At 46.2% G+C, this 20,660-nt stretch overlaps 1 protein-coding gene across 3 annotated transcripts in view; it reads left to right on the top strand.

Annotated features, from left to right (window-relative positions):
- The window catches only part of slc15a2 (solute carrier family 15 member 2), a 243,672-nt gene that overhangs the window by 188,339 nt on the left and 34,673 nt on the right, over positions 1–20,660 (top strand). For all 3 annotated transcript variants that reach the window (XM_063052514.1, XM_063052516.1, XM_063052515.1), the window contains 2 exons: positions 1,073–1,119; positions 1,198–1,308. In XM_063052514.1, the coding sequence (XP_062908584.1) occupies positions 1,073–1,119; positions 1,198–1,308 (158 nt within the window). The remainder of the gene's footprint in view (positions 1–1,072; positions 1,120–1,197; positions 1,309–20,660) is intronic.

The raw sequence follows: 20,660 nt of genomic DNA on the forward strand, positions 1-20,660 counted from the left end.
GGTGAGAGGGTCAGAGTGTGTGAGGGAGAGATTGTGTAGGAGAGAGGGTCAGTGTGTGTGTGAGGGACAGATTGTGTAGGTGAGAGGTTCAGTGTGTGTGAGAGAAGGAGAGACTGTAGGAGAGAGGGTCAGTGTGTGTGTGAGGGAGAGATTGTGTAGGTGAGAGGGTCAGTGTGTGTGAGAGAAGGAGAGACTGTAGGAGAGAGGATCAGTGTGTGTGTGAGGGAGAGATTGTGAAGGAGAGAGGGTCAGTGTGTGTGAGGGAGAGATTGTGTAGGTGAGAGGGTCAGTGTGTGTGAGAGAGAGATTGTGTAGGTGAGAGACTCTGTGAGAGAGGGAGAGACTGTAGGAGAGAGGGTCAGTGTGTGAGAGAGGGAGAGATTGTGTAGAACAGAGGGTCAGTGTGTGTGTGTGTGAGGGAGAGATTGTGTTGGAGAGAGGGTCAGTGTGTGTGAGGGAGAGATTGTGTAGGTGAGAGCATCAGTGTGTGTGTGAGGGACAGATTGTGTAGGTGAGAGGCTCAGTATGTGAGAGAGGGAGAGATTGTGTAGAACAGAGGGTCAGTGTGTGAGAGGGAGAGATCGTGTAGGTGAGAGGCTCAGTGTGTGAGAGAAGGAGAGGCTGTAGGAGAGAGGGTCAGTGTGTATGTGAGGGAGAGATTGTGTAGGAGAGATAATCTGCACCGCTTCATTAGGCAGAGAATTCCACAGATTCACCACCCTCTGGGAAAAGCAGTTCCTCCTCATCTCCATCCTAAATCTACTCCCTGAATCTTGAGCCTATGTCTCCCAGTTCTAGTCTTACCTACCAGTGGAAGCAACTTTCCTGCCTCTATTTTATCTATCCCTTTCATAATTTTATATGTTTCGATAAGATCTTCTAAATTCCAGCAAGTACAGTCCAGGTACACTACACTCAGTCCCCTCTTCAAGATTATTAATATAAGGAAGTGAAGCAGTGTGCTTTTAGAGGAAGAGGATGAGGAGGTGTTTGGACCTTGAAGTGGGAAATCTGAATACCATCCCCGTTCATCTCTGCGATCTCACAGTAATTCTCTTATCTTTACATCCAGCTGGAAGATGAAAAGTCCAAACCGGAGAAGGGAAAAGCCACGCTGAGGTAGGACATAGTCCTGGAGATTCCCTCAGTCATTTTCTTGATTTGACTTCCCACTCAAGACCTGGTTTCTGTCCACAGAATTGTAAATGCCCACAAAAAAGAGTTGAACTTCACACTTGGCAACGAGGAATTCGGAACCGTGGATGCTAACTACAGCAGCTCTGCTTACAAAGTGGTGACACGAGGACGGTAAGTGGAGCTCCCTGAGCTTGTTTGAGACAATACGAGCAAGCGAAATTACTATTTTGGGGGAATGGGGAGATAACTGTTGCACCCAGAGGTTAGCCCTCCTGTTCAGTGTACCAGCTTTAAATCCTCAGATCAGCACCGGGACACAGAGGCAGAGTACTGCAGGTGAACCAACTGTAAGCCCCCAGAGCAGCACAGTGTACAGAGATAGAGTACTGCAGGGTCTGGGTCTGAAATGAAATTAGAAAATTCCATAAATACTCAGTACATCTGGCAGCATCTGTGGAAAAGAACCTCAGGTGGATGGTCCTGTACCAGCATAGTACAGGCCCCTTTCCCACAATGTCAGTACCAACAATAAACTGAACCTTGGGGTCACTCAAAATGCTGGAGGAACTCTGCAGATCTTATTCTGGTTCTAGACTCCTCCCACCATAGGAAACATTGTCTGGTCCTAGACTCCCTGTTATAGGAAACAACCATCCATTATTGATACCTTTCCTTATACAATAGGTTTCAATGAGATCACCCCTCATTCTTCTAAACTCCAGCAAGTACAGGCCCAGAGTCATCAAATGCTCCTCATACATTAATCCTTTCATCCTCAGGATCATTCTCGAGAACGTCTTCTGAATCCTCTCCAATGCCAATACATCTTTTCGTTAATAAGGGGTCCAAAACTGCTCACAATACTCCAAGTGCAGTCTGACCAATGCCTTATAAAGCCTTAGCTTTACATCCTTGCAATTATATTCTGTTCCTCTCAGAATGAATGCTAACATTACATTTGCCTTCCTTACCATTGTCTCAACCTGCAAGTTAAGCTTTAGGGAATCCTGCATGAGGACTCTCAAGTCCCTTTTCATCTTCCCCCATTTAGAAAATAGTCTGCACCTTTATTCCTTCTACCGAAGTGCATGATCATACACTTTCTGACACTATGATCCATCCGACACTTTTTTGCCCATTCTCCTAATCTGTCTAAGACAGACCTTCTGCAGACACCCTGCTTCTTCAGCCTACTACCCCAGCTACCTTCATCATAACCACAACCTTAGCCACAAAACCATTAATTTTGTCATCCAAATCATTAACATATAAAAAGTAGTCCCAACACTGACCTATTCCAAGGATCAATTTAACCCTTTCCTCCCAACTACCCCATTTTTCTTTCATTCTTGACACTTCCTAAGAGTTTCTAATGTATTTGCTTCCACCACCACCCCTAGAAATGCACTCCACTGTCACAATGGTGGGGGCATTGGGAGCAAGGGTGGACCCAAATGCAAGACACATCTTGTGAGGTTACTTAGATTTAGTTTATTGTTTGATATCAGGAGAGCTAGGCAGGAGCAGGAGTAGCGAACTGGACAAGGACTGAGGACTATGACTAGGCTGGGACCAAGGGTCTGGGCTAGGACTTGGAATCAGCTCCCAGAACTAGAGGAGACATGAAGAGGCTAGGGTATGGAGTCCAAGCCCGAGACTGGGCAAGGACCCAGTACCTGGGTCTTGCCTCGTTCTCGGACCCCAGAACCAGGCATGCACATGACATGGGCTAGGGAGAGGAGGAACATGGGAACACAGAGCCTCGGTCTCGGGGGAGCAGGTACATGGAACCATGGACACATACACAGAACAGAGAGCTGGGACCCCTCCTTGGGTACAGGACATAGGGCCGGGACTCACACACAGAACAAAGAGCCGGGACCCCTCCTTGGGTACAGGACTTAGGGCCGGGACTCATGACCCTCTGTGGGGCAACGGCAAGACGGCCTGACTTACCCCACGGAGGCAAGGACAGGACAAGACAAGACATGACTCCACGCGGGGCAATGGCAAGATGGCCAGACTTACCCCACGGAGGCAAGGACAAGACAAGACAAAACCAACACGAATGAACACCAGACAGTACCTATCTAGCTCCGGTGATGGAACTAGACCGAGGTGCAGGCGGGGGCTGCAGACGAGGGCTAGAGACGAGAGGGGCAGAGAAGGGATTCAGACAAGGGGGTAGGACAGGAATCACAGACCGCCAGGGCCAGGACTAGACTCAGAACTGGGAAGCCTCCAGAGCCAGGACTTGACATGGTACTTGAACGCCGCCAGGGCCAGGACTTGACATGGTACTTGGATGCCGCTGGAGCCAGGACGTGGACGTGGTACTTGGATGCCGCCGGAGCCAGGACATGGTGCTTGGTACTTCCGGGTAGTGCTGAGTTCTCGACTCGGCCCGGGAACAGTAGACAGCGGCTCTTGATTCTCTCCGGCGGGTTAACTGACGGACCCACCTTGATGAGGAAACTTTGCAGGCTCGCTTTGGCGAGGTAACTGGACAGGGTTGCTCCGGTGAGGAAAGGCGAATTACCGGCACTCGCTTCGGGCGGAGACAAGGCTTGCTCCGGCCAGATGACATTGGCACGCCGTGACTTTGCAGACGCTCCCGCACCGAACAGCTGAAAGCCGGAGACTATAAACTACCGGTTCAGCCGAGTGTTAATTGCCTCTAATCACCAAAGTCGAGGGACACGGGAAAACAGGGAATCAACGGTCCGGATCGTAATATAAACAAGCTACATTTAAAGGGACCCCAATCCAGACCATGACATCCACACACTCATTAAACTACCTCTGACCAACCCCTCCCACCTCTATTTTCCTCTAATCACTTTAAAATTATGCCCTATCATATTATCCATTTTCACCTTGGTTGGGCACTCTATCAACAATTCTTACCATCTTATACATTTTTATCAGGTCACTTACAGCCCAGGAAAAGACCCTTCAGCCATGAGGTCTGTACCAACCGGAATGCCAAGTTAAAGTAAACATAAGGGACACACACAAAATACTGGAGGAACTCAGCAGGACAGGCAGCATCCACAGAGGGACATAAGCAGTCAACATTTCAGACTGAGACCCTTCACTCAGCCTGAAACATGAGCTTTTTATTTCCCATCATAGATGCTTTTTGACCTGCTGAGTTCAGAGAACACAGAACAGTTCGGCCCAAGAACAGGCTGTTTGACCCACGATGTTGTGTTGAACCAATTAAATTAATAACCAAACTAATGCCCTCAATCCACACAATGTCCATGTCCTTTCATTTCTCTCACATTCATGTGCCTATCAGAGCATCTCTTAAAAGTCCCTAATGTACGTATCTGTCTCTACTACCACCCCAAGCAGCACATTCCAGACATCCACCACTATCGGTAAAAAACTTGCCTCTCACATCTTTTTTTAACTTAATCCCTCTCACCTTAAATACCTGGTATTAGACATTTCAACCCTGAGATAAAAGAGCCACCTGTCTTCCCTCAGCTCCCACCCTCTTCCCAGAGAAAACAACGAGTTTGTCCAATTTCTCATTATAGCATATGCCCTCTAATCATAAAAAAAACTTTTTTGCACTCTGTCCAAAGCCTCGACACCCTTTCTGTATTGGGGGGATAGCCAGAACTACATTCAATGCACCAGAGATGCCGACCTAGAGTTTTATAAAGCTGCAACATAACTTCCTGACTTTTGAACTCAATGCCTCAACTAGTAGAGGCAAGCATGATGTATTACTAAAATCCATATAGATAATATCCACAACTTCACCTTCGTTAATCATCCTAGTCACCTTATCAAAAATACTCCATCAAGTTAGTTTGACACGACTTGCCTTGCACAAAGCCATGCTGGCTCTTCCTAATCAGGCCATGGTTTCCAAATGCTCATAAATCCTATCCCTGAGAATTCTCCCAGTAACCTCCCTACCACTGACGTGAGACACAACAGATTATAGTTCCCCTTTCTTGAATAATGAAGCAACATTAACTAATCGCCAGTCCTTTGGAACCTAACCTGTCACTAAAGAGGTCAAGCCCCTAGCAGTTTCATCTCCTGTCTCTCTCAATAACCTGGGAATATTCCATCAGGCTCTGGAGACTCATCCATTTTAATGTTCTTTAAGCAACCCAACACTACCTCCTCCTTTACCTCAAAATACCCAAGCGTATCAACACCATAAGACCATTTGGCTGATCAAGTCTGCTCTTCCATTTCTTCATGCCTGATCCAGTTTTCCTCTCAGCCCCAGCCTCCTGCCTCCTCCCTATATCCTTTCATTCCCTGACCAATCAAGAATCTATCAAACTCTGTTTCAAATATACGTCAAGACTTGGCCTTCACACCTGCCTGTGACAATGAATTCTACAGACTCACCACTCTCTGGCTAAAGAAATGCTCCTCATCTCCATTCTAAAATGATGCTCCTCTATTCTGATGCTGGTTCTAAACTCTCCCACCATAGGGAACATCCTCTCCACATCCACTCTATCAAGGCCTTTCAGCATTCGATAGGTTTCATTTAGGTCACCCTCATTCTTCTGAATTCCTGTGAGTATAGGCCCAGAGCCATCAAACGCTCTTCATGTGTGGAGGTAATGTTACAGCTGTATAGGACCCTGGTCAGACCCCTCTTGGAGTACTGTGCTCAGTTCTGGTCACCTCACTACAGGAAGGATTTGGAAACTATAGAAAGGGTGCAGAGGAGACTTACAAAGATGTTCTGCCTATCACCTGTCCAGCTCTCGGCTCCATTCCTCCCCCTCCTGTCTTCTCCTATCATTTTGCATCTCCCCCTCCCCCTCCAGCTTTCAAATCCCTTACTCACTCTTCCTTCAGTTAGTCCTGACGAAGGGTCTCGGCCTGAAACGTCGACTGCGCCTCTTCCTATAGATGCTGCCTGGCCTGCTGCGTTCACCAGCAACTTTGATGTATGTTGCTTGAATTTCCAGCATCTGCAGAATTCCTGTTGTTTACAAAGATGTTGCCAGGATTGGGGAGCATGCCTTATGAGAATAGGTTGAGTGAACTCGGCCTTTCCCCCTTGGAGCAGCAGAGGATGAGAGGTGACCTGATAGAGGTGTATAAGATGATGAGAGGCATTGATCGTGTGGATAGTCAGGGGCTTTCCCCCAGGGCTGAAATGGCTAGCATGAGAGGGCACAGTTTTAAGGTACTTGGAAGTAGGTACAGAGGAGATGTCGGGCAAGTTTTTTTATTCAGAGAGTGGTGAGTGTGTGGAATGGGCTGCCGTCGACTGTGGTGGAGGCAGATACGATAGGGGCTTTTAAGAGACTCCTGGTTAGGTACATGGAGCTTAGAAAAATAGAGAGCTATGGGTAACCCTAGGTAATTTGTAAAGTAAGTACACGTTTGTACATGTTCAGCACAGCACTGTGGGCCGAAGGGCCTGTATTGTGCTGCAGGTTTTCTATATTTCTATGATTCTCACCTTGTCTGCTGGAGCAAACTCATGCCTTCAGGAAATAGAAAAGGTAAGTCAAAAGAGCAATATTATGGTAGTCACGGGAGATTTTAACCTGCAGGTTGATTGGAAAAATCAGGTTGGTAATGGATCTCAAGAGAGTGTTTGTTGAATGCCCAAGAGATAGCTTTTTAGAGCAGTTTGTCAATTAGCCTACTAGGGGATCAGCTGCACTAGATTGGGTGTTATGTAATGAACCAGAGGCAATTAGGGAGCTTAGGGTAAAAGAATCCTTTGGAACCAGTGATCACAATATAATTGTGTTCAGCTTGAAATTTGATAGGGAGAAAGTAAAGTAGCAGTATTTCAGTGGGGTAAGGGAAATTACAGTGGTATGAGAGAGGAGTTAGCCAAAGTAAATTGTAAGGAGTTGCTGGTTGGGATGTCAGCAGAGCAGCGATGGTGTGCATTTCTGGGAAAAATGAGGAAAGTACAGGACATGCGTATTCCAAAAATGAAGAAATACTCAAATGGTAAAAGAGAAATGAGACTGGCTATAGGACCACTAGAAAATAAGGCAGGAGAAATAAAAATGGGGGGACAAGGAGATGGCTGATGAACTAAATGAGCATTTTACATCAGTCTTCTCAGTGGAAGACACTAGCAGTATGCCTGATGTTGTAATGTGTGAAGGAAGAGAAGTGGGGGTATTGCAAGAGAGAAGGTGCTCAAAAAGCTGAAAGACCTAAAGGTACATAAGTCACCTGGACCAGAGGATCTGCACCCTGGGGTTCTGAAAGAGGTCGCGTTAGAGATTGTGGTGGCATTAGAAATGATCTTTCAAAAATGATTGGACTCTGGCATGGTGTCAGAGGACTGGAAAATTGTAAATGTTACTCCACTCTTTAAGAAAGGAAGAAGGCAGCAGAAAGAAAATTATAGATCAGTTAGCCTGAGCTCAGTGGTTGGGAAGATGTTGGAGTCAATTGTTAAGGATGAGGTGATGGAAAACTTGGTGACACAGGACATAATAGTACAAAGTCATCATGGTTTCCTTCATGGAAAATCCTGCCTGACAAACCTGTTGGAATTCTTTGAGGAGATTACAAGTAGGATAGATAAAGGGGATGCAGTGGATATTGTATATTTGGACTTTCAGAAGGCCCTTGACAAGGTGCCACACATAAGGCTATTTAACAAGTTACGAGCCCATGGTATTACAGGAAAGTTACTAACATGGTTAGGCATTGGCTGATTGATAGGAGGTAGCTAGTTCAAATAAAATGATTCTTTTCTGTTTGGTTCCCAGTGACTAGTGGTGTTCCGCAGGGGTCGGTGTTGGGGCTACCTTTTTATGCTGTATATAAATGACTTAGATGATGGAATAGATGGCTTTGTTGTGGAGTTTGCAGATTATACAAAGATTGGTGGAAGGGCAGGCAGCATTGAGGAAACAGGTAGGATGCAGAAGGACTTAGACAGATTAGGAGAATGGGCAAGAAAATGGCAATGAAATACAATGTTGGAAAATGTATGGTTATGCACTTTGGTAGTAGAAATAGATGTGTGGATTATTTTCTAATCAGGGAGAAAATCCAGGAATCTGAGATGCAGAGTGACTTGGGAATCCTTGTGCAGAATACCCTGGAGGTTAACTTGCAGGTTGAGTCGGTGGTGAGGAAGGCAAATACCATGTTAGCATTCATTTCAAGAAGTCTAGAATACAAGAGCAGGGATGTGATGCTGAGGCACTGGTGAGGCCTCACCTTGAGTATTGTGAACAGTTTGGGGCTCCTTATCTTAAAAAAGATGTGCTGGCATTGGAGAGGGTCCAGAGGAGGTTCACAAGGATGATTCCAGGACTGAAAGGGTTATCATACGAGGAATGTTTGATGGCTCTGGGTCTGAACTCGCTAGAATTCAGAAGAATGAGGGGGGGATTTCATTGAAACCTTGTGAATGTTGGAAGGCCTAGACAGAGTAGATGTGGAAAGGATATTTCCCCTGGTGGGAAAGTCTAGGACAAGAGGGCATAGCCTTAGGATAGAGGGACACCCTTTCAAAAAAGAAATCTTGTTCGCCAAAGGGTGGTGAATTTGTGGAATTTGTTGTCACGTACAGCTGTGAAGCACAGGTCGTTAGGTGTATTTAAGGGAGTTCTTGATTGGACATGGCATCAAAGGTTACAGAGAGAAGGCTGGGAATGGGGGTTGAGGAGGAGATAAAAGAAAAGGATCAGACATGATTGAATGACCAAACAGACTCGATGGGCCAGATGGACTAATTCTGTTCCTATGTCTTATGGCCTTATGGTCTTCTTTTTGCACTCCTGATTTCTTTCTTAAGTGTTTTCTTGTATTTCTATTACTCCATAAGCACCTCATTTGTTCCTGTTTGCCTATACCTGCTATATATCCCCTTTTGTTTCCTAATCAGAGTCACAATATCACTCAGAAACCAATACTCCCTACACCTGTTATCCTTTTATTCTGACAGGCACATTCAAGCTTTGTCTTCTCAAAATTTCATTTTGGAAGGCCTCCCATTTACCAAGTACACCATTGCCAGAAAACAGCCTATCCAGGTCCATTCACAAACAAGAGGAAATTTGCAAATGCTGGATATCCAAGTAACACACACAAACTGCTGGAGGAACTCTATTAAACCTGCCTGCTAGGATATTGGACCCTTTGGGTTCAGGTGTAACCCATCCCCAGAAGGGGCCCCAACGATCCAGAAATCTGAATCCCTGCTCCCTACACCAGTCTGTCAGCCACTCATTAATACGCCTGATCATGCTATGCTTGCGCTCGTTAGCACGTGGCAAATAACATACCATCCGGTAATCTCGTTCTCATCCACAGAATCTCCTTTCTGTACTAATGACTCACGAATCCCCTTTCACCACAACTTGCCTCTTCTCCGACTTACCTTCTGAGCCACAGAGCCAGACTCAGTGTCAGAGAGTGACCGCTGTGACTTTTATCTGCTAGGTCATCCCCCAACAGTTTCCAAAGTGGTACTCTGTACCGGCCACATGGGTACTCTGCACTGGCTTTTTAACCCCTTTCACCCTCCTGACTGTAACCCAGTTTCCTGTGTCCTGCATCTTGGGCATAACTACCTCCTTGTATGTCCTATCTATCACCTCCTCAGCCTCCCGCGTAATCTAGAATTCATCCAGATCCAGCTCCAACTTCTTAATATGGAGTGTTAGAAGCTGCAGCTAGCTGCACTCCTTGCAGATGAAGTCGACAGGGGCACTAGAGGTCTCCCTGCCTTCCCACATCACGCAAGAGGTTCATTCAGCTTTCCTGCCTGGTATCCTTACTGCTCTAACTGTGAAATTACAGAGAAAGAAAGTAATAAATAAACTGGAAAAAATTGACCTGTAGCTTTGGACCTTCTCTCACTCAAGCCTCGAACCTCAAAATCCCCACTCTAGCAGTGTCCACTCCGACATTGCCTCTGTCTTATTTTAATATGTACTGGCAAATTATTCCTGATCTCTGTCTGCTTTTCAAATGCTGAAACTCCAGCTGGGCACACTCACTGAACTGAGTAAGTCACTCCTTCCCTCGATCCTGATCTGTGATTCTAATCTACCTGTCTCTACTACCACCCATGAGATTATAAGACTACAATCGAGTCTGCTCCGCTATTTCATCATGACTGATCCTGGATCCCACTCAACCCCAGACACCTGCCTTCTCACCATATCCTTTGATGCCCTGACCAATCAGGAAGTTATTAAACTATTAACTTCGCTTTAAATATACCCATGGACTTGGCTTCCTCCACAGTCTGTGGCAGAGCATTCCACAGATTCACTACTCTTAGGCTAAAAAAATTCCTCTTTTCCTTTGACCTAAAAGTTCGCAGCTTAATTTTGAGGCTGTGCCCTCTACTTCTGGATACCCCCACTCCTGGAAACATACTTTCCACGTCCAACTTATCTGGTCCGTATATAGTCCTTTCAATATTCGGCAGGTTTCAATGAGGTCCCTCCATGTTCTCCTAAGTTCCAGTGAGTACAGGCACAAAGCTGCCAAGCTCTCCTCATATGTTAACGAAGGTCATCTGTGTAGAATACAGAGAGGAAGAATGTGTGCGAGGCCAGTTTTCTATGCTTGGAGTCAGATGTGGGAAGTCCAGGAGCGTCGAATTGCAGTTCCTTAGTTAGGGAACTGAAGATGCAGCTCGATGACCTTCGTCTGGTCAGGGAAAATGAGGAGGTGATAGAGAGGAGCTATAGGCAGGAAGTCACCCTGAAGCCTGGGGAGACAGATAACTGGATAACAATGAGGAGAGGGAAAGACAAGAGTCAGATACTAGAGAGTACCCCAGTGGCTGTACCCTTTGACAATAAGTACTCCTGTTGAATACTGTTGGGGGGGGGGGGGATTGGCCTACCTGGGGGAAGTAACAGTGGCTGCATCTCTGACACAGAGTCTTACCCTGTGGCTCAGAAGGGTAGGGAAAGGAAGAAGGCAGCCGTGATAGGAGACTCTATATAGGGGGTCAGACAGACGATTCTGTGGACGCAGGAAAGAAGCATGGATGGTAGTTTGCCTCCCAGGTGCCAGGGTCCGGGATGTTTCTGATCGCGTCCATGATATCCTGATGTGGGAAGGAGAACAGCCAGAGTTCGTGGTACATATTGGTATCAACGAAATAGGCAGGAAAAGGGAGGAGGTCCTGAAAGCAGACTACAGGGAGTTACGAAGGAAGGTGAGAAGCAGGACCACAAGGGTAATCATTTCAGGATTACTGCCTGTGCCACATGACAGTGAGTATAGGAATCAAGTGAGGTGGAGGATAAATGCATAGCCAAGGGATTGGAGCAGGAGGCAGGGATTCAGAATTATAGATCATTGGGACCTCTTTTGGGGCAGGAGTGACCTGCACAAAAAGGATGGGTTGCACTTGAATCCCAGGGGCACCAATATTGGGGAGGTTTGCTAAGGCTACTGGGGAGAGTTTAAACTACAATTGCTGGGGGTTGGGAACCCAAACTGAAGAGGTGGTTGGCTCACAAATAGAGAAAGCTTGGAGGCAGTGCGAGAGGGAGGATAGGCAGCTGATAGAGAAGGGACACGCTCAGACTGATGGTTTGAGATGTGTCTATTTTAATGCAAGGAATATTATGAACAAAGCGCTGAGCTTCAAGCTTGGATCAGTACTTGGAGCTATGATGTTGTAGCTTCAATGGGTCAGGGGCAGGAATGGTTACTTCCAGTGCCAGGCCTTAGGTGTTTCAGAAAGGACAGGGAGGGAGGCAAAAGAGGTGGGGGTGTGGCACTGTTGATCAGAGATAGTGTCATGGCTGCAGAAAAGGAGGAAGACATGGAGGAATTGTCTATAGAGTCTCTGTGGGTGGAAGTTAAGAACAGGAAGGGGTCAATAACTCTACTGGGTGTTTTTTCTTGACCACCTAATGGTTACAGGGACATCGAGAAGCAGATACAGAGACGGATTCTGGAAAGGTGTAACAATAACAGGGTTGTTGTGGTGGGGGATTTTAAATTCCCAAATATCCATTGGCATGTCCGTAGAGCGAGGGGTTTAGATGTGGTGGAGTTCCTTAGGTGTGTTCAAGAAGGTTTCTTGACACAATATGTAGATAAGCCTACAAGAGGAGAGGCTGTACTTGATCTAGTATTGGGAAATGAACGAATGGCGACGTCCGGGATTCCATTGGAGTGCCACGTTTCCGTGAAAACATACGCACAGCAGTCTCTGCACTCCCGCCGAGTATTTCGTTGGAGTCGGATATAGTCCAATTTATTGTCCAGGGAGCGGACATTGGAGAGCAGAATGGACGGGAGAGCCGGCCGGCTAGGGTTTGCTTTTTGCCTGGCATGGACTCCTGCCCGCTTGCCTCGCTTCCGCTTCCTTGCACACCACTTACGACATCTCCACCTCTGGCCACCGGCATCAAGCGACTCCAAGGTCTGTAGGCCTGATCCCCTCAGCAAGCCAAGGTCACGTAATTTAACCAGCAGATCTTCATGAAGGTTTGTATTTGGGCGATCTCTATATTGTAGCAGTATCTGGCGATGGTAGATAGTCGCTCTGTTATCCATGTGCCCCAACCAAAAATTGTGCCTTAAAATTAAACTAAAAAATTAAATTAAAGTAACACCAGATCCAAAAGGCCGCTGCTGCCGTGCTGTGCTGCCTGGCATAAGGATAATGTCACAATTGTAATGGGGGACTTCAGTATGCAAGGGGTTTGGGAAAATCAGATTGGTGTCAGATCACAGGAGAGGGAATTTGTTGAATGGCTACACGATGGCTTTTTAGAGCAGCTTGTGCTCGAGTTTACTGGAGGAAAGGCTATCTTTGATTGGTGTTGTGTAATAACACAGATTTTATTTGTCATCTTAATGTAAAGGAACCCTTAGGAGGCAGTGATCATAATATGATTGAGCTCATACCACAAATTTGAGAGGGAGAAGCATCAGTCACATGTATCAATATCACAATGGAATAAAGGGACTTGCAGAGGCATGAGAGAGGAGCCTGAGCAGGTGGATTGGAGGGGGATACTGGCAGGGATGATGGCAGAACAGAAGTGGCTGAAGTTTCTGGGAATAGTTCACAAGGCGCAGGATAGGTGTGTTCTACAGAAGAAGTTCTCAAACGGCAGGCCTGTAACACTGTAGGATTTTATCTTCTTAAGCAGCCTCATGTGAGGCACCTTATCAAATGCTTTCTGAAAGTCTAAGTAAATGACATCCACTGCCTCTCCTTTGTCCACCCTGCTCGTTACTTCCTCAAAGAATTCTAATAGATTTGTCAAGCAAGTTTTTCCTTCACAGAAACCATGCTGACTTTGACTTATTACAAACAAGATAATATCTGCAGATGTTGGAAATCCAAGCAACACACACAAAATGCTGGAGGAACTCAGCAGGCCAGGCAGCCCAAAACATTGACTGTACTCTTTTCCGACCTGCTGAATTCCTTCAGCATTTTGTGTGTGACTTTGACTTATTTTATCTTTAGTCTCCAAGTAACTCAAAACCTCCATTCTTAATAATAAACTCTAACACCTTCCCAACCACTGAGGTTAACTGCCCTATAATTTCCTTTCTTTTGCCTTCTTCCCTTCTTAAAGAGTGGAGTGAAATTTTCCAGTCCTCTGGGACCATGCCAGAATCAAGTGATTAGAAACATAGAAATATAGAAACATAGAAAACATACAGCACAATACAGGCCCTTCGGCGCATGATGCTGTGGTGAACACGTACTTATTTTTGAAATTACTTAGGATTACCCATAGCCCTCTATTTTTCTAAGCTCCATGTACCTGTCCAGGAGTCTCTTAAAATACCCTATTGTATCCACCTCCAATACCGTCGCTGGCAGCCCATTCCACGCACTCACCACCCTCTTGTAAGTCATGACCAATGCATCCATTATCTCTTCAGTAACCTCTCTCAGGACTCAGAAGTAATCCCTCTGGTCCAGGTGACTCATCCACCTTGAGATCTTTGAGTTTGCCTAGTACTTTTGTCTGTGAAATAGGAATGGCATTCACTCCTTCTCCCTGACACCCACGGACCTCTGGTACACTGCTAGTGTCTTCCACAGTGATGACAGATGCAAAGTACCCATTAAGTTCATCTGCTATTTCTTTGCCCCTGTTTCTACCTCACCAGTATCATTTTTCAGTGGTCCAATATCAACTCTCACCTCTCTTTTACTCTTTATATAACAGAGAAAACTTCTGGTATTCTGCTTTATATTATTGGCTAGTTTGCCCTCATATTTCATCTCTTCCCTTCTTATAGCTTTTTTAGTTGCTTTGTGTTGTATTTTAAAAGCTTCCCAATTATCCAACTTCCCACTCACTTTTGCTACCTTATATTCCCTTTCCTTTGCTTTTATTCAGTCCTTAATTTCCCTTGTCAGCCACAGCTGCCTACCACTGTCATTTGAGAACTTTTTCCTTTATCGGACATATCTATCCTGTGCCTTGGGAACTATTCCTAGATACTTCAGCCATTTCTGCTCTGCCATCATTCCCATCAGTATCCTCCTCCAATTCACATGTCAAGCTCCTCTCTCATGCCTTTGTAATTCCCTTTATTCCATTATGATACTGATACACGTGACTTATGCTTCTCCCTCTCAAATAGCAGAGTGAATTCAATCATATTATGATAACTGCCTCCTAAAGGTTCCTTTACATTAAGCTCCCTAATAAGATCTGGGTTATTACACGGCACCGAATCGAAGGTAGCCTTTCCCCTAGTAGGCTCAAGCACAAGCTGCACTAAAAAGCCATTTCGTAGGCACCGCTGGCAGCATGTTCCCCACACCCACCAGTCTGTGTAAAAAAAAAAAATCTACCTCTGGCATCTCCATTATACTTTCTTCCATTCACTTTAAAAGTATGTCCTTTCATAGTAGCTATTGCTGCCCTGGGATAAAGGTGCCAGCTGTCAAATCTGTCCACCTTTTCTCATTTTATACACCACTCAGAAGTCTCCTCTATGGGGTGAATGTGCGTTGTCTGTTTCCCAGTGTTGGGGAATCAAGAACTCGAGGGCACATGCTTAAGGTGAAAGGGAATAGATTTAATAGGAATCTTAGGGGCAACTTTTTCACTCATAGGGCACTCAATGTATAGAATGAGCTTCCAGAGAAAGCTGTTGAGGAATGTAAATTAACACCATTTAAAAGGCACTTGGGACAGATACATGGACAGGAAGAGCTCAGAGAGATATGTGCCAAACTCAGGCAAGTGGGACTATCATCATTGGGCGCCATGGTTGGCACGGACCATTTGAGCTGAAGGACCTTTTTCCACTCTGAATAAATTCTTTTGGTGCAGGTGAGGTATGTAGCGAGAAGGTTCGGAGGAAGACAGATGCCAAGACAGTTAAAGGGGCTGCTGTAGAGAAATTGGGACAGACTTACACAGTTAAAATGTCTTACAACAGGCAAACAGTCTATTCAGCCCATCATACCAATACCAACCATTAGGCACCTATCCATTTTAACCCCATCTTCCAGCACTTGGCTGTAGCCATCTCTACCGAGGTAGTACAAGAGCTTGTCCAGTCATTTCCCAGATGCTGCCTGAGTGTCTGATTTCACCACTCTCTCAAGCAGTTACTCATCACTGTCTTGGTGTAAAAGGTCCAACTCAGAATCCCTCTAGATCTCTTACTCCCTACCCTAAATGAGAGATTCCTAACCTGGAGTCCAAGGACCTTTTGGTTAATTATAGGGGTCCATGACAGAAAAAAGCCATTCTTTAAAACTTTGTCTTCTTGTTTTACCTGTGTGCCCAATGTCACTTTTGTCCTCTGGGATGAGCAGTCTTCAGGAAACCCAATAAAACATGGAACAAGAACAGGCACGATGCCAATTCCAACTCATCCACCTGCTTGTACAAGATCCTTCTCCTCTGTTCCCTGGCAGTGCATGTGCCTCTCATAATGTCACTTACCAAGATACAGTAAAAAGCTTGTCTTGCATACAGCTCACACCATTCAGATCATTCAAGAACAAGTTGAAACAATAACAATGCAAAATAAACATAGAACATAGAATAGTACAGCACAGTACAGGCCCTTCGGCCCACAATGTTGTGCCGACCCTCAAACCTTGCCTCCCATATAAGCCCCTACCTTAGATTCCTCCATATACCGGTCCAGTAGTCTCTTAAACTTCACTAGTGTATCTGCCTCCACCACTGACTCAGGCAGTGCATTCCACGCACCAACCACTCTCTGAGTAAAAAACCTTCCTCTAATATCCCCCTTGAACTTCCCACCCCTTACCTTAAAGCCATGTCCTCTTGTATTGAGCAGTGGTGCCCTGGGGAAGAGGCGCTGGCTATCCACTCTATCTATTCCTCTTATTATCTTGTACACCTCTATCATGTCTCCTCTCATCCTCCTTCCCTCCAAAGAGTAAAGCCCTAGCTCCCTTAATCTCTGATCATAATGCATACTTTCTAAACCAGGCAGCATCCTGGTAAATCTCCTCTGTACCCTTTCTAATGCTTCCACATCCTTCCTATAGTGAGGTGACCAGAACTGGACACAGTACTCCAAGTGTGGCCTAACCAGGGTTTTATAGAGCTGCATCATTACATCGCAACTCTTAAACTCTATCCCTCGACTTATGAAAGCCAACACCCCATAAGCTTTCTTAACTACCCTATCCACCTGTGAGGCAACTTTCAGGGATCTGTGGACATGTATCCCGAGATCCCTCTGCTCCTCCACACTACCAAATATCCTGCCATTTACTTTGTACTCTGCCTTGGAGTTTGTCCTTCCAAAGTGTACCACCTCACACTTCTCCGGGTTGAACTCCATCTGCCACTTCTCAGCCCACTTCTGCATCCTATCAATGTCTCTCTGTAATCTTTGACAATCCTCTACACTATCTACAACACAACCAACCTTTGTGTCGTCTGCAAACTTGCCAACCCACCCTTCTACCACCACATCCAGGTCGTTAATAAAAATCACGAAAAGTAGAGGTCCCAGAACAGATCCTTGTGGGACACCACTAGTCACAATCCTCCAATCTGAATGTACTCCCTCCACCACCACCCTCTGCCTTCTGCAGGCAAGCCAATTCTGAATCCACCTGGCCAAACTTCCCTGGATCCCATGCCTTCAAACTTTCTGAATAAGCCTACCGTGTGGAACCTTGTCAAATGCCTTACTAAAATCCATATAGATCACATCCACTGCACTACCCTCATCTATATGCCTGTCACCTCCTCAAAGAACTCTATCAGGCTTGTTAGACACGATCTGCCCTTCACAAAGCCATGCTGACTGTCCCCGATCAGACCATGATTCTCTAAATGCCTATAGATCCCATCTCTAAGAATCTTTTCCAACAGCTTTCCCACCACAGACGTAAGGCTCACTGGTCTATAATTACCTGGACTACCCCTACTACCTTTTTTGAACAAGGGAACAACATTCACCTCCCTCCAATCCTCCGGTACCATTCCGGTGGACAACAAGGACATAAAGATCCTAGCCAGAGGCTCAGCAATCTCTTCTCTTGCATCGTGGAGCAGCCTGGGGAATATTCCGTCAGGCCCTGGGGACTTATCTGTCCTAATGTATTTTAACAACTCCAACACCTCCTCTCCCTTAATATCAACATGCTCCAGAACATCAACCTCACTCATATTGTCCTCACGGTCATCAAGTTCCCTCTCATTGGTGAATACCGAAGAGAAGTATTCATTGAGGATCTCGCTCACTTCCACAGCCTCCAGGCACATCTTCCCACCTTTATCTCTAATCGGTCCTACTTTCACTCCTGGCATCCTTTTTTTCTTCACATAATTGAAGAATGCATTGGGGTTTTCCTTTACCCTACTCGCCAAGCCCCTCTCATGCCCTCTTCTGGCTCTTCTCAGCCCCTTCTTAAGCTCCTTTCTTGCTTCCCTATATTCCTCAATAGACCCATCTGATCCTTCCTTCCTAAACCTCATGTATGCTGCCTTCTTCCACCTGACTAGATTTTCCACCTCACTTGTCACCCATGGTTCCTTCACCCTACCATTCTTTATCTTCCTCAGCAGGACAAATTTATCCCTAACATCCCGCAAGAGATCTCTAAACATCGACCACATATCCATAGTACATTTCCCTGCAAAAACATCATCCCAATTCACACCCGCAAGTTCTAGCCTTATAGCCTCATAATTTGTCTTTCCCCAATTAAAAATTTTCCTGTCTCTTTGATTCTATCCTTTTCCATGATAATTATAAAGGCCAGGGAGCGGTGGTCACTCCCCCAGATGCTCACCCACTGAGAGAACTGTGACCTGACCCGGTTCATTACCTAGTACTAGATCTAGTATGGCATTTCCCCTGGTCGGCCTATCCACATACTGTGACAGGAATGTGATACATCCAGGACACCCTTAACAAACTCTGCCCCATCTAAACCCTTGGAACTAATCAGGTGCCAATCAATATTAGGGAAGTTAAAGTCACCCATGATAACAAGCCTGTTATTTTTGCACCTTTCCAAAATCTGCCTCCCAATCTGCTCCTCTGTATCTCTGCTGCTACCAGGGGGCCTATAGAATACCCCCAGTAGAGTAACTGCTCCCTTCCTATTCCTGACTTCCACCCATATTGACTCAAAAGAGGATCCTGCTACATTACCCACCCTTTCTGTAGCTGTAATAGTATCCCTAACCAGTAATGCCACCCCTCCTCCCCTTTTTCCGCCCTCTCTATCCCTTTTAAAGCACTGAAATCCAGGAATATTGAGAATCCATTCTTGCCCTGGTGCCAGCCAAGTCTCTGTAATGGCCACTACATCATAATTCCATGTATGTATCCAAGCAACACACATCAAAGTTGCTGGTGAACGCAGCAGGCCAGGCAGCATCTGTAGGAAGAGGTGCAGTTGACATTTCAGGCCGAGACCCTTCGTCAGGACTAACTGAAGGAAGAGTGAGTAAGGGATTTGAAAGTTGGAGGGGGAGATCCAAAATGATAGGAGAAGACAGGAGGGGGAGGGATAGAGTCAAGAGCTGGACAGGTGATAAGCAAAAGGGGATACGAGAGGATCATGGGACAGGAGGTCCGGGAAGAAAGTCAGGGGGTGGGGGACCCAGAGGATGGGCAAGAGGTATATTCAGAGGGACAGAGGGAGAAAAAGGAGAGTGAGAGAAAGAATGTGTGCATAAAAATAAGTAACAGATGGGGTACGAGGGGGAGGTGGGGCCTTAGCGGAAGTTAGAGAAGTCGATGTTCATGCCATCAGGTTGGAGGCTACCCAGACGGAATATAAGGTGTTGTTCCTCCAACCTGAGTGTGGCTTCATCTTTACAGTAGAGGAGGCCGTGGATAGACATGTCAGAATGGGGATGGGATGTGGAATTAAAATGTGTGGCCACTGGGAGATCCTGCTTTCTCTGGCGGACAGAGCATCACCTTTGTTCCTGATGCTTCTTGCATTGAGGTACACACATTTCAGCCCTTCTACCTTACTGTCTTTACACCGTTTATTCTGCTTCTCTTTCCTCAAAGCCTCTCTGTATGTTAGATCTGGCTTTACTCCGTGCACTTCTTTCACTGCTCTATCGCTCTGGGTCCTATCCCCTTCGCGAATTAGTTTAAACCCTCCCAAACCATGCTAGCAAACCTACCTTCAAGGATATTGCTCCCCCTCGAGTTCAGGTGTAACCCATCCAATCTGTACAGGTCCCACCTTCCCCAGAAGAGATCCCAATGATCTAAAAATCTAAAACCCTGCTCCCTGCACCAACTCCTCAGCCATACATTCAACTGCCATCTCCTCCAATTCTTACCATCATTGTCACGTAGCACTTGCAGCAATCCTGAGAACGTCACCCTTGAGGTCCTGATCTTCAGCCTTCTGCCTAATTCCCAAAACTTACACTTCAGGACCTCATCCCTCTTCCTGCCTATGTCGTTGGTCCCAACAGGTATCACGACTTCTGGTTGCTTTCCCTCTCGTACCAGGATGTTGTGCACCCGGTCAGAGACATCCCGGACCCTGGCACCTGGAAGGCAACAAACCATGCGGGTGTCCTTCTCACGTCCACAAAATCTCCTGTCTGCTCCCCTGACTATAGAGTCTCCAATGACGACAGCTCTCCTCTTCTCCGTCCCACCCTTCTGCACCACCAGGTCACACTCAGTGCCAGAGGCCCTGCCACCGTGGCTCACACCTGGTCGGTCATCCCTGCCAACAGTATCCAGGATGGTAAACTTATTATTCAGGGGAATGGCTACAGGGGTGCTCTGCACTACCTGTCTGCTCACCTTCGCTTTCCCCCCTCTGACTGTCACCCAACGACCTGCTTCTGACGGCCTAGGTGTGACTACCTCCCTGTAGCTCTCATCTATGACTGCCTCATTCTCCCTTATGAGTTGAAGGTCAACCAGCTGCTGCTCCAGATTCCTTACACGGTCTTCCAGATCGCCCAGCTGTATGCACTTCTGGCAGATGTGACTCTGCGGGAGAGGGGCATTCCCCCAAGACTGCCACATCTCACATGAGAGGCACATCACCGTCTCAGGAGACATTGTAAAAACTAACTGCAAGCTAGCTT

This window comes from Mobula hypostoma, chromosome 6 (genome assembly GCF_963921235.1).
Source record: "Mobula hypostoma chromosome 6, sMobHyp1.1, whole genome shotgun sequence".
In the NCBI taxonomy this organism is placed as follows: domain Eukaryota; kingdom Metazoa; phylum Chordata; class Chondrichthyes; order Myliobatiformes; family Myliobatidae; genus Mobula; species Mobula hypostoma.